Consider the following 15,707-nt stretch of genomic DNA (forward strand, 5'->3'; position numbering starts at 1 on the left):
AACCAGTGCTACTTGGTGGATTTGCAGACAGCAGTACCAGCATCACGTGGAAGCCCACTGGAGTTGCAATTTCTCAGACTATGCCTAAGACCTAGCAAATCAGAATGTCTGAGGGTGGGGCCCAGCAGTTTAGGTTGTTCTGCATGCTAACAGTGGAGCAGCTCTGCACTGGGCCCTAAATTCCTGACATCCCATCCTACACCATGTCCCACCAGTCTCTAGCTCCCCAACACTTCTTACTGCCTGGGATGAAACAAAGGATCAATAAATGATCGATGAATGAACGAAGAGTGGATTAAATCCTTTGAATGATTTATAAAACCTTTTGTCTCTTCTGGGGAGCTAAATTACACAGGCAACATTGTAAATATCCTTTAGCCTGTTAATGCCTCCAAATATTATTAGAATTGGAATTTTTCTTTAAGAGTGAAGATCTATGACAGCTTTTAATTTTGAATTGGTTAAGGCTCAGTGCACTGTTTCAATACTATTCAAAGGAAGGCTGAAATAATTTGAAGTTTAGAGCTAAGACAAGCACAAAAATGAAAATTCTGTAAGATGCATGGAATGTCTCTCAAAAGCACATTTTTACATATTCTCAATATAGCTGAAGGTGGTACCCTCTGCTTCAAGCTTTGAAAGATTTGAGCTTTCTTAGTCATTATCTTTCTTATGACTATTTTTTAACATAGTTGTTTAAGAAAAAATGCAAATTGTATAGCCACAGTAGACTGCTACATATTAAAATATTATCTCATAGACTAGTTTCTCACAACAGTCTTCATGCTATATGTGGCTCATAGATGTATTGCAGTATTCATTTTGAAATTAGCAAGGCTACTAGAATCCTTTTAGTTTTTTCAGGCATAACTCTACTTTTCCTAAACAACTGATATAAAATAGTCAAATATAAAATGGGCAGTCCTAAAAACAAAAAATATGCCTTAATTTAGAGATAATTTTATGTACTGCTATCATATAAAGTGAAAAAGGCATTATTACCCTTATAGTAACCATTTTTTTTCTTTTGGAGAGGTTTTTGCTATAGGGCACGTGCGCTTTCCAGAAAGAGAGACAGTGAGAAATTACCCCCCAGGGGGGATGGCCACACCACAATCCTTTCTCCTCCATTCTCCTCTCGGGATCTTAGGCATGCCCGCCCACACCCCCAGCGTGAGTTTAAGCCGTGGGGTCCGGGACTCGAACCGCGGTCAACTACATGGGAACCCAGTGACATTTCCATTATGCTAACTGCTGGTCCCACCGTTACAGTAACCTTTAACACATACCCACTCTGGGTATTACTAACAGCTTGAAGAGCAGTCAGTCACTGAAGAGCAAACTAACACTTAAGTACTAGTAGTGTAATTGGTAACTAATCATATCCTATATACAGATTTATTAAAAGTGCAGACTTGACAAAGAATGTCCTTTTGCTTACCTACTTATCTTGAGGTTAGGAATTTTTTAGACAGCAGTGTATAAAATAGCAGCATCTGCCTGTAAAATTGCTGTCTACTAGACATTCAAGTAGACAGACAAGATTAAAAGGCTTGCATCTGCACCAATAGCAATTATAGCCTCTCCAACTGCTCTCTACCGTCCCTACTGCCCACATCCCTCCCTCCAAATAAAGGTTTAGAAGGAGCAGCAGAGGGGAGCTGCCCTAATTGGGGGCATGCATGTAGACACGCTTCAGGGACCAATCTACAGGTGCCAGTGCCTTACACTTAGTGTGAGACAGGGTCAACCACAGCCTTCTTTTTTAAAAAAAAATTTGAGAAATTTCTTCCAGAGGTTGTGTGTGCTCCCTGGAGAGACAGAAACAGTGAGAGAGATAGAGAAATCACCCCCTAGGGGGGAATGACCACCTCACAATTCCTTCTCTTCCATTCTCCACTTGGGATTTGGGGCATGCATGCACACACTCAGCATAAGCTTCAAGCTGCTGGGTCCAGGACTAACGCCTTGACCACTATGTCACACGCTGGCCCCCAGCCTTCCTTTTTTTTGAGAGGAATTTTTTCTACGGGGCGCATACGCTCGCCAGAAAGAGAGACAGAGAGCGAGAAATCAGGCCCCGGGGGGGTTGGTGGGGGGTGGGGGGAATGACCATGCTGCAATCCCTTCTCCTCCATTCTCCTCTCAGGACTTTGGGCGTGCACACACACGCCCAGTGTGTTTTAAGCCGTTGGGTCTGAGACTCGAACTACAGTCAACTACAAGGGAGTCCAGTGGCGTAATCATTATGCTATCTGCTGGTCCCAGCCTTCCTCTTTACAAGTCTTATTTGCCTCAACTAATTGGTAATTTCTTGGTTGAGAAACTTTTTTCCAGTGCTCATGTTCATTTTAAAAGTGAGGAAATTCTATTTTTGAAAGTTTTTCTAAGTATTGCTTTTGTTAGATTATATAGTCTCAAAAGTAGAAGATAAATGAAGCATAGAACCAAGAGGAATAATTGATCAATAAATGTAAATGGCTCCAAAAAATGTCAAAATGTATTAGAAATCCTAAGTGTGCCGTCTTCTATCAAAGCATCTTAAAGGCACTCAAGATCCTGCTGTAACATGTCAGATAGCAACAGGTTTTCAAGGCCGTTTGCTTGTTTTGGACTCTTGAGTTTTATACCATTTAGTTCTCCAGCGATGCTTTCTTCCTTCCTATTTTCCACCAAGTTTTAGTTTATGGCTCTCACAGGCAAGTCAGAGAGTCAATGGAGAAGAAAGTGTAATTTCAGTGACATGCTATCCCAAGTCCCAGTAATGGAGGAGGATCATTCCCAATTGTCTTGGGGTAATAAAAACAAACACATGTGGATTAAGCTTAAATAGCAACACTGAAGGGATAATGGCTAAGGCTTTCCTGGATTAAAGATCTTTGCAGTTCAGGTTGTAATTGTGATTAAGGTGACAAGAATGGGGAGTTCCAGTTCACGTGTTTTTTTTCTGGAGCAATTCCAAAAATCTCCCAGCAGGTATGTCCTAGAAACTAAACTTGGAGCATAGGAAGTGGTTACGCAATGTGCAGGATTTCACGATAAACTAGTAGAAAAACCTCAGAAAGTTGCAGAGAAAAAAACATGCATGTGTGTACAATTATGTATGAATGTATGTATGTGTATGTGTATACATATACCTGTTATGGGAAAAAATGCAAAACTAGCTGAGTGTCTAAAAAGTGTATTTAAAATTCTTACATGGCATTTCACTTATTGTTTTATTCCTAGACATAAGCTATCGTAACACAGCAGGAGGAAGCAGCACTGGTCACACATCAGAAGCCAGATGTCGTTCAGGATCAACATCCTTCAGGATAGGGAGATGCAGACATTTGGGCAACTACAGAGTCAGCAAGCCAGCCAACCACAAATTCTGTAACAGGAATACAAATGCATCCACTTGTCCTCTCTGTTAACAATCAGGCTCTGAACAATGTAAACGATTAACATATTCATTGTTCTCTTATGCTTTTGCCTCAAATTTTTACTTCTTTAGGGATCAAAGATATCTGAATACTTGGCAAACAAATGTTCCTGCAAAATCTCTATAAAATGCAGTGGCACCAAAAATGCCATATCTTATTATTTCAAGGGAGACACAAAAATATTAAGAAACACAAATCTAAGAACCAGTTTTATTTTATTTGCATTTAACATGATTATACACATTCATGTGTCTAACAAGATCTGCACTGTTACATTAAAAATACAGTACAATAACATTCAACATGAGGTACTTCATATTTATATAGTTTTCCTTCATAAATAATGCTGTAAGCTACTAAATTCAAGCACGCTGATGTGCAAGTGGCTACAGTGTCTTGAATTAGCTGAGCTTATTTAAACAACTTAAAAAACAAAAAGACAGTTCAGTGCAATAATTATGTAGAAATTAGACCATTTACTTAAATACTATTTTAAGATATGCTTAAAGAATGTTACATTAGAACTGCTAGCCTAGATCCCGTTTATCCCCAGCATGAACAATGACAAAGACTGCCAGATACATTGGGAAAAGCATCTACAGCGTATTCTGATTAATAAAGTTGTGTTTATACACTAGAGTTGCCTGCCTTGTCAGAACAATGGTTTCTAGTTTTAAAAGCTACCAAATTAAGATTACCAAAGAAAATAGAGCAAGCTTATTGGGCTTCATTCCATTTTGTTGAAAATGCAGGGGGAAAAAACAGGATTTGAAATAGAACATTTCTTATTCTAAATACAATTTTCAAATTTTACCCTCAGTTCTCAGTACCAGCCAATGAGATGATGCATGAGTCTTTCTTTTTTTTTTTCTTTTAAAGTAACAGTAATGAACAAAAATGTAAGTTTTTCTAAGCCAGCATACAGGATCTCATGCAGTTTTTACCCAGTAGGACCCTAGCCACATGGAAGGCAGCTGGCTAACAGGATCACTGACAGTGAGGGTTAGTGAATAAATGTGCTTTATGCTAAGGCTAATTAATATACCCACCCCAACAATCTCATAGGATGAAATCAGTGCTAAATAGTGTCTTCTCCTTTTTCTTACAAACATGTGCCTTCTTTCTAGTCAAGTCTACCAATCTGCATGGTAGTTTCGAAATGTTTAATAATAATTTTAAAACAGATTTCTTGTAGAAGTATTTTCTTAATTAAAAATGTACCTGTATTTCATCGATGCTTTGCCAAACTATTTATCATCTTCCTAGTAAGAGCTGATGGTCAGATCATTTAGGAAAGCTGTCCTGGGAGTACTCATCTATAATCACCAGTAACAGCTTTTGATCATCTGTACTAACAGACATAGGTAATGGCAAAACTGATTAAAACATTTCCCACAATCCAGTGTTCTCCTCCATCAGGGAAGACGGATGAAGGCAACAAGCCCATGTCCTCAGGGAAAGTGGCCCAGAAACACAGCGAAAGGTAAGGGCAATCACTCATTGGGCCTTGCTGGGGTCGGTCAGCAGGGGGACCGTTTCTGTCCCACCTCTCCCCAGCCAGGCAGGGAGGAGACAATTCCTGAGTAGGCAAACGCACTTGCTTGCACATGGGTGCGCAGGCACACACACACACACACACCCCAGGACTAACTCCTGGCTCCATACAAGCCAATTTCAGGCCTGCAGGGCAGGAGAAGGAGGCGGCCAGGGACCACACTCTGGGTGGCGGGGGGAGCCATCTCAGGATCACACTGAGCAGAAAAGCTGCCCAGGAACACATGGATAGTTGAACTGGCGGTGAGCACGCTGGACACCACCAGAGCACAGGCACTAAACCAACACGAGCCATCACTGAAGGAGAATTTTTTCATGAGCTTTTCCCTCCTTTGTTTACATTATCTGTGAACAAATAGAGAGGTGGATGTGATGCTGAAGCAGTGAATATTAGGTATGATCAAGTGCGTTGCTCCAAATCATTTCTTTAAGCTCTGCAGGCAAATATTGGCACTTTAAGGTGGCCAGAGGCCAGATTCTAGCAGTCCAGAAACAAGACAGAATTATAATTAACAAAGATAGTGTATGATCAAATAGATCAGGTAAAGCATATTTCAGACTAAAAAAACAAACAAACGAACAACAAAAGTATCTCATCACATTAATGTGTAATGTTACAAAACTAATTGCTACTCCACTCCTTTAAAGAATTGTTTGGTCCTCTTGAAATGGGGAGAAAGGGATTAGGAATTTCATACAGTACAATTTAGAAAAACAAGCCAATAGTGGGGATCAAAAGTTAAGTGTTGAAAAAAGCAGTCTGGCTTTGTCAAACTGTATTCTAATGTGCCATCAATTAAACTATTCATGGTATGGGACTTTTGAGGCATCTTTTAAAAATTGTTTTAACTTAAATTAGTAAGTCTGCAAACTTTTTAAAAATTTTTCAATAAAATTTTATAATTTAGTTATGTATAAAGGAGTGCCCAAGCTGCAATATTTTGTCTTCTGAATTAAAAGAATATAAATCTGCTTGTAGCAGAGGTCAAGACCTAAACACATATGCAATTTCTTATTTTCCTACTTTACATGGACACTCTGACGTGTTTAATATGTAACAATCTCATGAATTTAGGACTTAAAAAATAAAAAAAGCAAAGCCCATAAACAACAAATTTAAAAGGAATAAAATAACTGAACATGACTACCCTCTATTTTCTAAATTATTACTTATAACAAAGTAAAACTTACTTCAAAATTGTACATGAGGTTTAAGTGTCTTTCTAGGGGGAAAGGGTTCCATTTAAAAATAACTTTTGTCATTATCTTAGACTGTTTATTTCTATTCATCAAATAAATTCCAAAAGGAAATTTGAGGTGATTCAAAATTTTCTTCAGAGGGGCAAAACTGGAAAGTAGGTAGGGCACTTGGAAGAGCACAGACTCTCCCCAGATGTACAGACCCAACTCTAAAAACCACAAAGCCTTAGTAAGAACTTGGCTCTCTTAAGCATGTAGTTAAAAAGCGGAATGCTTCATTTTTGCCTGTACATAACTAAAAGGTTAAAAGAAATTAGAAAATGCCTATCTTCATCATTACAAATTACCTGCGCTGACCACATATCTGCAAAGGAGCTAAGCATCAAGCAAGTGGGGACCAGATATGCACCTCGCAGCTCACGTGGCTTTGGGAAGTGGGTTTTCAAGCATAGAATATAAGTTCGGGGATCTGCCCTCCCTGTACCCCAGTGCCATTGGTGCTATCTGAGGAGCACTGAAACTGGACAGTCACTTTGCCACACTGAACTTCTGTCATGCCTTCCTGTCCAAAGTAGCTGAGTTCGTTGCCGTCCAGTATCACGCTGGCCGTGTAGAAGGTATCTGGCTCGATCTGCACAGGGTACTCAAACCATACGGGGAAGGTATTGCTGGAGCCATCTGAGAAGTACTTGCTTAAGTTCTGCCCCAGGACAACGCCCTGCCGCTTGAGTTCAATCTTGGCACTGTATTCTGCAGAGCCACAGCTAGAACCATAGAGCCCAAAGCCAGCGATGAACACTCTTTTGTCGACTGCGAACTGGATGCTGTCACAGCGACCCCGGTAGCGCCACTGGTTGCTCCGATAGGCACAAGACTGGAAACGGTGACAGCGTTGGGGGACAAGGCCCTTACGGGCTTTACTCACAAACTGCAACTCGGGCTTTTTGGCCGCAGTGTACCAAAGGAAGATGTCATTGGTCTCATTAAGAGTCAATACTCCGGACTGTGCAGCACCATTTGCAAAATCGTCGAGGGCCATCGTGGGTATGCGGATCAAATACAGGGCCTTCCCTAGGACCTTACGCTTGTTTTCAATGCTCAAGGCTAGGTCTTGTCGCTGGCATTCTACTTCAGCCCAGTTGAGAGCTGCCTCAAAAACCACAATTTCTTTGGCATTCAGAGTTTCCCTGCGAAGGATACTTTCTAGAGTCTGGAAGTCGATATCACAGAAGCCCTCAGACTTGAGCGCTAACTCAGCCTGGGCATCGATTACCTCCCAGCAACGCTGGGTAAGGTCTGGCTCCTCAAACAGACAGCTCTGGGAGAGGAGCACACATGCGTTCTTGGCGCTCAGACTGGTCTCCAGGAAATTAACGCAGGCTCTGGCAAGGTGAGGGACAATGTATTTTTTGGCAGCATAAAGTGTGGCCAGCACCGTGTCAGCAGCCAAGTCAATTTCATCACAATAGATGTATCTAAAAGAAAGCACAAAACATGTCAAGGGAATATTCAAAATCTGAGTGTTTCCAGCCAGAAAAGAGGCAACTACTTTCAAGTTTGTTCTAAGAATATCATCTTACGTGGCAATTATTAAAAAAATGTTTAGAAATTTTAAAAACTGAGATATTAATAAATAACTTATATTTAAACTCAGTAGGTTTATATAATTAAATACATTAACTTTGTGTTATCCTCCCACTCTTCACTTTATTTTTTATTTTTTTGCTTTAGGGTGCGTGCCTCACTGAAGAGATGAGGAGAGAAATCTCCCCCTTAGGAGATGGCCATGACACAATCTCGTCTCCTCCATTCTCCTCTTGAGATTTTGGGCATGCATGCACATGTGCCTGGTGTGCTTTTCAAGACACAGGGTCTGGGATTCCAATTATACAACCGGCTATGTAAAACACAGAACTTTAACCATCATGCCACCTGCTGGTCCCCTACCCTCCATTTTATAAGCTGTATTCAGTGTCTTCTCAACAAAAATAACAAATACTAGAACTGTTTGAAAAAGAACTACATATAAAAAAGTATTAGGGAAAACCAGCAAAATTATAACACACATTATTACTATTTTAAAAAATCCCATGTTTTAGAAGCAAAACAGTTTTTCACTCTTCAATTTTTTCCCCTGTACATTCAGATAAAACAATTGCCTTTAATGCCATAATGTCAGCAATGACTGCATCTTGACAATGCTTTCAGTTTTTCCCTAAACACAAAAGAAAAACCTGAGATTACATAGGTATTTTTCCAAGTAGTTCTAAGTTCAATAGATTATCAAATATGGACTTCAATGCTATCTTCCAGTTAACTTTACATAGAATCCAACAAATTTTGTGCCATTTCTTTGTTAATGCTAAACTTTTCCTTCCACCCACTCACTACATTCCTTCCACCTTCAGAAGGAATACATTTCTGGATATACTTAATTTAAAAACAAAGCAAGGAACCTTAAATATGTATTATTTCTGTGCTTCTATAAACTGACCCTATTTCAGCAGATTAAATGCTTCTTGATTTTTAGGGGGATGATTGCAGTGTCCCAAAAGAAGGTGTAAGAAGGTAGACATTATCTAGCTTTTCTTTGTCCAGTTGACAAAATAAATAGTCAATGAGAAGTTCATATGGGTGAAAAATATATATAGGTACACTTTAAATTTTTCTAGCCAAGATGTATAGTTACTATATTTTAAGTTTTCCTTTAGTTATTATATTTTACGTCAGTAACTAAAGAACTTTGCAATTACTTCTGTAAGAAAGTACAAAACCAAACACAAATGGAAACTAACTTCTTACTTCCAAGAAGCCTTTCTACTTCTGATAGGCTAAGCCAGCTCCATTAGCAGGACCAGCTGATGGTAGTACAATTGCAGCTCAGGGATGTTTCGCCCAAGCAGCAACAGTTTGAGAGGCATCCTGGAGCAATCAGCATTTTGTAGGCTTATTGTGGATTGTCAAGTCAGTAGCTGTTTCCCTTTCCTGGTAAACCGCTTTCCAGGAATACGGGCTACTTACTTAGCTCTGATGCAAGATGGAAGAAACCTGGCCATCACTATTTTACCTACCTCAAGAGAACAAATAGCACCCTATTGCATTTCTGATTCTTCCACTTTATGTGAACTGTGTATATAATTTTTAAACACTCTATCAATATACACTCTAAGCAATACATGTTTGAGAAAAGATACTTGTCAAATAATGAATCAGATAACTTAGGTGAGATGTAATTCTCTGCCATTCTTATTCATGTTTCATAATTATGTGTATGTCCAGAATGGCACAGCTCAACTTCACTGCAGTGCAACCACCATGCTGAACTGGTATGAGCATTCTCCTCAGCAACAGAACACTGTGAACTAAAAAGCTGACTTCACAGATTGGGTGGTGGGTTGGGGAGGTAGAGAAAGCAGAAATCCTTGCAGGCAAAATTGGTTTCTGTACATTTATCTAAGCAACCTTGAAGGTCAAAATCATTGGATTAATTTATGTTTTGATACTTGCCATACTCACTTGCCTTTAATTTCCCTATCTCCTACCATGAAAGTTCCAGTCAGTAGCAATTAATTTCAAAATTATGAAATGAATAAAAAATTAAATACTTTTAAATTTTATAATTATTTTTACTAGGTAGTAAACAATATACAGCAATATTTAACCATTTGTAGTGGTACTGTCCGATTTGTTGACCCACTAAATAATTTTTCTGAATATCTTATTTGTTCCAGTGAACTGAACTCCCTAGAGCAGCAGATAACCTTGGACTCTTGATATACTTTGGTGTGTCAGAATAAAGGTTATGAAAAATCATTATTTAGTATAATAATTAGATTTTCAATCACAAGGTATAGACTATCACATGGTCTAGCACTTGTACACAGTGATTCTATTTACTTAGTGAATATATATTGTAGTCGTCTCTCAACTAGATATAAAACTATTTTTTAATAAATGTGTGTATCTCATAGTTTCACATTTCTATATTATCAATTAAAGTTATTCTTTTATAAATCCATATGAAATTTTATGACACTATTCATATCTTTCAAAAATTTCTTCTCTAATATCAAATACAAACGCTTCTTATCCTTGAGGAAGAGTATCTGAATATGTGCATATGTGCATAAAGATTAGATTATCTCAACAGTTTTGTGTTTGTTGTTTGGAGACAATTACTCATAGAGAACTTAGAGATTTCCCAACTGGTGGTATTTGAATAACTTACATAATTTCTAGAACTGTGAAGCAAAAATATAGTTTGCATCTTTGAAGACTTCACACAAAATGCTGGTAGAGAGAACAAGTTCTATTACATAATTCCTATACCAGAAAGTTACTTTTCTTTAATTAGTCTTTAAAAATCAAATTGTTATATGTGCCACTTGCCCCCAAATCCCATGTCAAGGCCTGATTATAAATGTCTGCATCATTCCACATGCTTTCCACCAAAAGATGAGTAGTTTTCTCCAAAAACATTTACAAGGTGAGCAGCACCCTCTCTCTTCATCAGCATCTCCTGTTCTGTTATGCTGATCTTATATTTAACTGTGAAACTAGCAGAGTACAATTATAGCATAAACAAACTCCTTCCAAACATACGAATGATGCTTACTTCAGCATAGCGAGAAAAGCAGCAGGTTCGACATCTGGTATACGGATTTCATCTTTGTCCTCAGCAAGTTCTCCGTAAAACATTGCATGGAACACAGAGCTCCCAACAGCTAAAACATACTGTGGAGAAAGGGAAATCTTATTTCATGCACTAAACTGAAAGCATTTTCGGCAAATCAGTCCAGAAAACAATGCTAAGAAAGCAGGCTTAGAAGACACAGAATACTACTGCTCCATTGAAAAGAGCCAAGGTACAGTGCACCTTGCCATGGAAGCATAAGGTGTTCAGCAAAGCAGTTTCTACATTGCTAATTATCTCAAGGTTTTAAGAGATTACTGAACAAGTCCTCTATTACGAAATAAGTAGAATAGAAGCTTATCTAACTGATTCGTAGGAGAAGCATAAACATATGACTTTTCTAACCTGTCAAAACAACTTCCCATGACTGGAGAATTAAGAGGGCATGTTTTTGTGTGAGACATAGAGCAGTGTAAAAGGAAACAAAGAAAAAATTAAGCGTGGCTAAAGCCCTTTGGAGAGGGTGCACTTTCTCTGTAATCGGGTGAAGCATGCAGTGCCTGCCATCGGCAAGCTGCCCACGCCAAGTTCCAGGCTTGTGGAGAGGGTCCCTCTTTGTAAATCTCAGGACTAAACGGGGCGTGCAGCTGTTGCTTACTTTGTGTCCAGGCAACCGCTGAGTCCCACCTGGTGGCCCAACCACAAAATGTACATCTGCCATCAAATCATTATTGAACATCACCGCATTTCTACAAACAGAAGCAATTCATTAATTCACAGCAGCCAGCATTTTTAATACCCTCTTCCCCAACATACAAAACCCACAAAAGATTCCCAAGCTAAGCAACAGTTTAGTAACTTCAAGGCAAAACAACTACAGGCTCTAACTAAACAATTATGTTTGAAATCATTGCAAACACATGGGAAGTAACTAAAGTTAAAAAAAAAAAAAGTTATACAAACTTTTTATAAGACTAAGAACAAATAAAAAAGATTCCTATCTTCTATGGCCCATAGACACAATTCTGTCACTTAGATGTTACAGCTTGCAAAAACATTTTTATCTAAGAGGAAAACAGCTGTACTATTTTGGAAAAGATACAAGTCAGTTTTCCATTACCAATAAAGCTTCTGGGAAAAGAGGAAATACAGATTTGTGTTAAAATACATTGTAGGTTGTGCAAAAGCTGAAACTTCAACACCAGAAAACTTTTAAAGTAAATATGCTAGCCCGACACTTACCTTTCTCTAATTGTGGGATAAAGACCCTGCCAATTTGGGGCCGGGATAAGGTTGTTGTTACTGAGATTCTGCTGGTGGTACTGCTGGACAGAGGTGCTGCTGGAGTTAGCTGGCTTTTTACGAGGAAATATATCAGCAGCCATCTTCTTCTTTTTAGTCTTCAAGGTAATTATTTCATAACAAACTGGGGGCAACTTGCTGCTGCTGCTGTTGCTGCTGCTGCTGCTGCTGCTGGTATTGGCTTTCTTCGAGCTTTTCTTGGACCTGTTCTTTACCGTCTCTGGAAGCATCAAGAAGAAGGTGAGACATTTCATGTTCTTTTCCTTGTCATCTACCATGAGTACTGTGTCTCTCCTTATAGTTAGATATCCCAAATTGGTTCAAACATCAAGGAAGAGGTGAGCCTGAGCTAAAAAAGTTATACAAACTTTTTATAAGACTAAGAACAAATAAAAAAGATTCCTATCTTCTATGGCCCATAGACACAATTCTGTCACTTAGATGTTACAGCTTGCAAAAACATTTTTATCTAAGAGGAAAACAGCTGTACTATTTTGGAAAAGATACAAGTCAGTTTTCCATTACCAATAAAGCTTCTGGGAAAAGAGGAAATACAGATTTGTGTTAAAATACATTGTAGGTTGTGCAAAAGCTGAAACTTCAACACCAGAAAACTTTTAAAGTAAATATGCTAGCCCGACACTTACCTTTCTCTAATTGTGGGATAAAGACCCTGCCAATTTGGGGCCGGGATAAGGTTGTTGTTACTGAGATTCTGCTGGTGGTACTGCTGGACAGAGGTGCTGCTGGAGTTAGCTGGCTTTTTACGAGGAAATATATCAGCAGCCATCTTCTTCTTTTTAGTCTTCAAGGTAATTATTTCATAACAAACTGGGGGCAACTTGCTGCTGCTGCTGTTGCTGCTGCTGCTGCTGCTGCTGGTATTGGCTTTCTTCGAGCTTTTCTTGGACCTGTTCTTTACCGTCTCTGGAAGCATCAAGAAGAAGGTGAGACATTTCATGTTCTTTTCCTTGTCATCTACCATGAGTACTGTGTCTCTCCTTATAGTTAGATATCCCAAATTGGTTCAAACATCAAGGAAGAGGTGAGCCTGAGCTAAAATGTTAACAGAAACCAAGAAGCTGATATTTTGCTTCTTTTTTTTTTCAGCCAGGCAAGGTGACCTTTTCACTATGTTGAATAGAAACTGGCTTTAAGTTTTATCCAGTACTGGGTCTGTTAAATACATCCCCATCATGATTCCTGTTTCTCTTATTTGCTCATAAAAATAATTGTTTCCTATATCACCTGAAAAATGCTACACTGAGCAAAGATGACAGGCACAGAGCTGTAGCATTTGTTTTCTGAATTAGGTTAGCAAGACGTGCTGGAGCCGTGTGAGTCTGTTCAGCCGGCTGAAGTTGTGTGTTGAATGGATCGGAGGAGAGTAGGTATTACAGCCCTGCAGATGGAGTCAGACAGCCAGTGCTCTGAGCCAATCGCTGAAGTCACCAATCATGATTGGACCAAGCAAAACAGTGACACCTATTGTAACGTGCACAGTTCTGTTATTAAAGGAACAGCAGTTGCATTCTCTGTCCGCTGTACATTTTGATAAGATAAACATATGAAATGTATTTTAAAACAGGAAGGGAGGAGTTTATGCTCACAGATTTCTCTCCAGTAGACGTGAATTTTTATTTCCCCAGTTAAACAAGTAGGATCAATTCACAAAGGGTAGGGACAGATATCTATTTTCTATTTCTAGTAAAATCTTTTCTCAGCAGCATTTAGTTGTAAATACTTCAAACAAAATTCTCTGGTCTATAAACTAAAGGAGATTATTAGTAGCAAAACTATACTAAAGACATTTATTACACATCTTAAATGGGAAGGATGTTCTTTTTTCTTTTTCTCAGTCTCTCAAAATGCAAGTTATACTCTAGTACAAAAAAAAGTGAGAATCCATGTGTTTATTTACTTCACAATGTTGTGTAGCTCCTATAGGGTCTGAGATAGGACTTTCAGGTCACAGATTCTTTTGCCATAGGGCGGGTGCCACCACGCCCCGAGGTCACAGATTCTTTTAATTAAATCAAGATTATACCAGTAGGACTTGCTGCATTGAAGCATAAGACAAATTGAAGATGTAAAAATAAGATTCAAATGAGACAAATCTGGTAATCAGTATTTAAAGCCCACAATTCTCTAAAAATATGTCAGATGGGGCCCTCTTTGGAATCTCAAAATCCAACTTAACTGTTATGGCTGCATTTAGTTTTGTAATAATTATAAAGAATATAATCCACAACTTTAACACAAAATAATAAGGCTGTTCAAAATTATAAATGTCTAATGCAGCCTAGTTAAGATGCAAACAGATTCTCTCTGCTTTGAATCAGATAATCATAAACTACTACATGGTTTTCACAGATGTGAATCTCTAATAATTTCTTAAACACACACACACACACACACACACACAACACAGACAGGATAACAACAAAAACACCTGCTGTAGACTCTACACAGGCTTATTTATTTTTAAAGAGGGGCTAATGAAGAGATTTAATCTCTCATTCTCGTATATTTTCACACACACACACACACACACACACACACACACACAACACAGACAGGATAACAACAAAAACACCTGCTGTAGACTCTACACAGGCTTATTTATTTTTAAAGAGGGGCTAATGAAGAGATTTAATCTCTTCCCTATTTGGATTACTCTACTCCCATTTGTTCAAAAGCATAGCAGACATTTGCAACTGCCCCCCCTCCCATGTACCCTTGACAACCAAGACCACCACCCTCCTTGTTGCACAACACTGATCTGAATAATGACTGCCTGACAAAGTGAGGGCTCCGTAAATGAGAGTTACAATTGTTATTATTATAATTAATAATCTACTAAAGATAACACACCAGCAATCAGCCTTTAAATCCTAAATCACTAAGCTCCATCAAAAAATAGCCTCTTTATTGTCATTATTATTTATAAAACTGAACGTAAAGTCACTGCAAAACATACTGTGTGAGAGAATCACAGCCTTTATCTTTAGCACAGGTTGCCCATTTCCATTTTATATAGATGGAGCCTGAAGTGCTGCTTATTTACTACAATGATTGTATTCTAAATTTCAGGGCTAACACATAATACACATACACACTTCCAAGTCACCTTCGAACACACTTCAACACACAATGTTAGAGAAAGAGGGACAGAAGGAGAGAAAGAGATTTAGAAACCAATTTTAAAAAGACACAGAGAAAGGCATGAAGAAAAAACAAGTTCCTACTTGAGCTAACTATTCAGGTTAAATCCAAAGAATTTCTCTCCTATTGAAGTGCTACTGAACTTCCTGGCCAGCTCCCTCCAAAGACAGCTCCCACATCAGACAAGCTCCTCTGACTGGGATTAATCTCCTAAGTATTTCTAACAAATCTAGTATCTAGTTTTTGAGGTCAGAAGTCATCAATTAAAATGGAAAGGAAGCCAGCTGCTTTGAGACTAATATACTAATAATTAATAGCTGGAAAAGAAACAAAAAAGTATGAAACACAGACACAGAACTTATTTTGTTGTTATTACTTATTTTTAAGCTTGAAAATAACTAGTTAAATGAAGTAGTGCTAATAACCTA

The 15,707-nt window shown here is 38.5% G+C and overlaps 1 protein-coding gene across 1 annotated transcript; it reads right to left on the reverse strand.

Annotated features, from left to right (window-relative positions):
• Positions 1-3,623: 3,623 nt before the first annotated feature.
• On the reverse strand, positions 3,624-12,273 carry BTBD3 (BTB domain containing 3; the record flags this gene model as incomplete). Its single annotated transcript, XM_014585990.1, is given in 4 exon segments — positions 3,624-7,654; positions 10,795-10,913; positions 11,471-11,561; positions 12,055-12,273. Coding segments are annotated over 4 exon segments (1,462 nt in total), but the record flags the coding sequence as incomplete, so codon positions are not given.
• Positions 12,274-15,707: the final 3,434 nt, after the last annotated feature.

Source organism: Tupaia chinensis, unplaced genomic scaffold, assembly GCF_000334495.1.
Source record: "Tupaia chinensis unplaced genomic scaffold, TupChi_1.0 Scaffold000101_1, whole genome shotgun sequence".
Taxonomy (NCBI): Eukaryota; Metazoa; Chordata; class Mammalia; order Scandentia; family Tupaiidae; genus Tupaia; species Tupaia belangeri.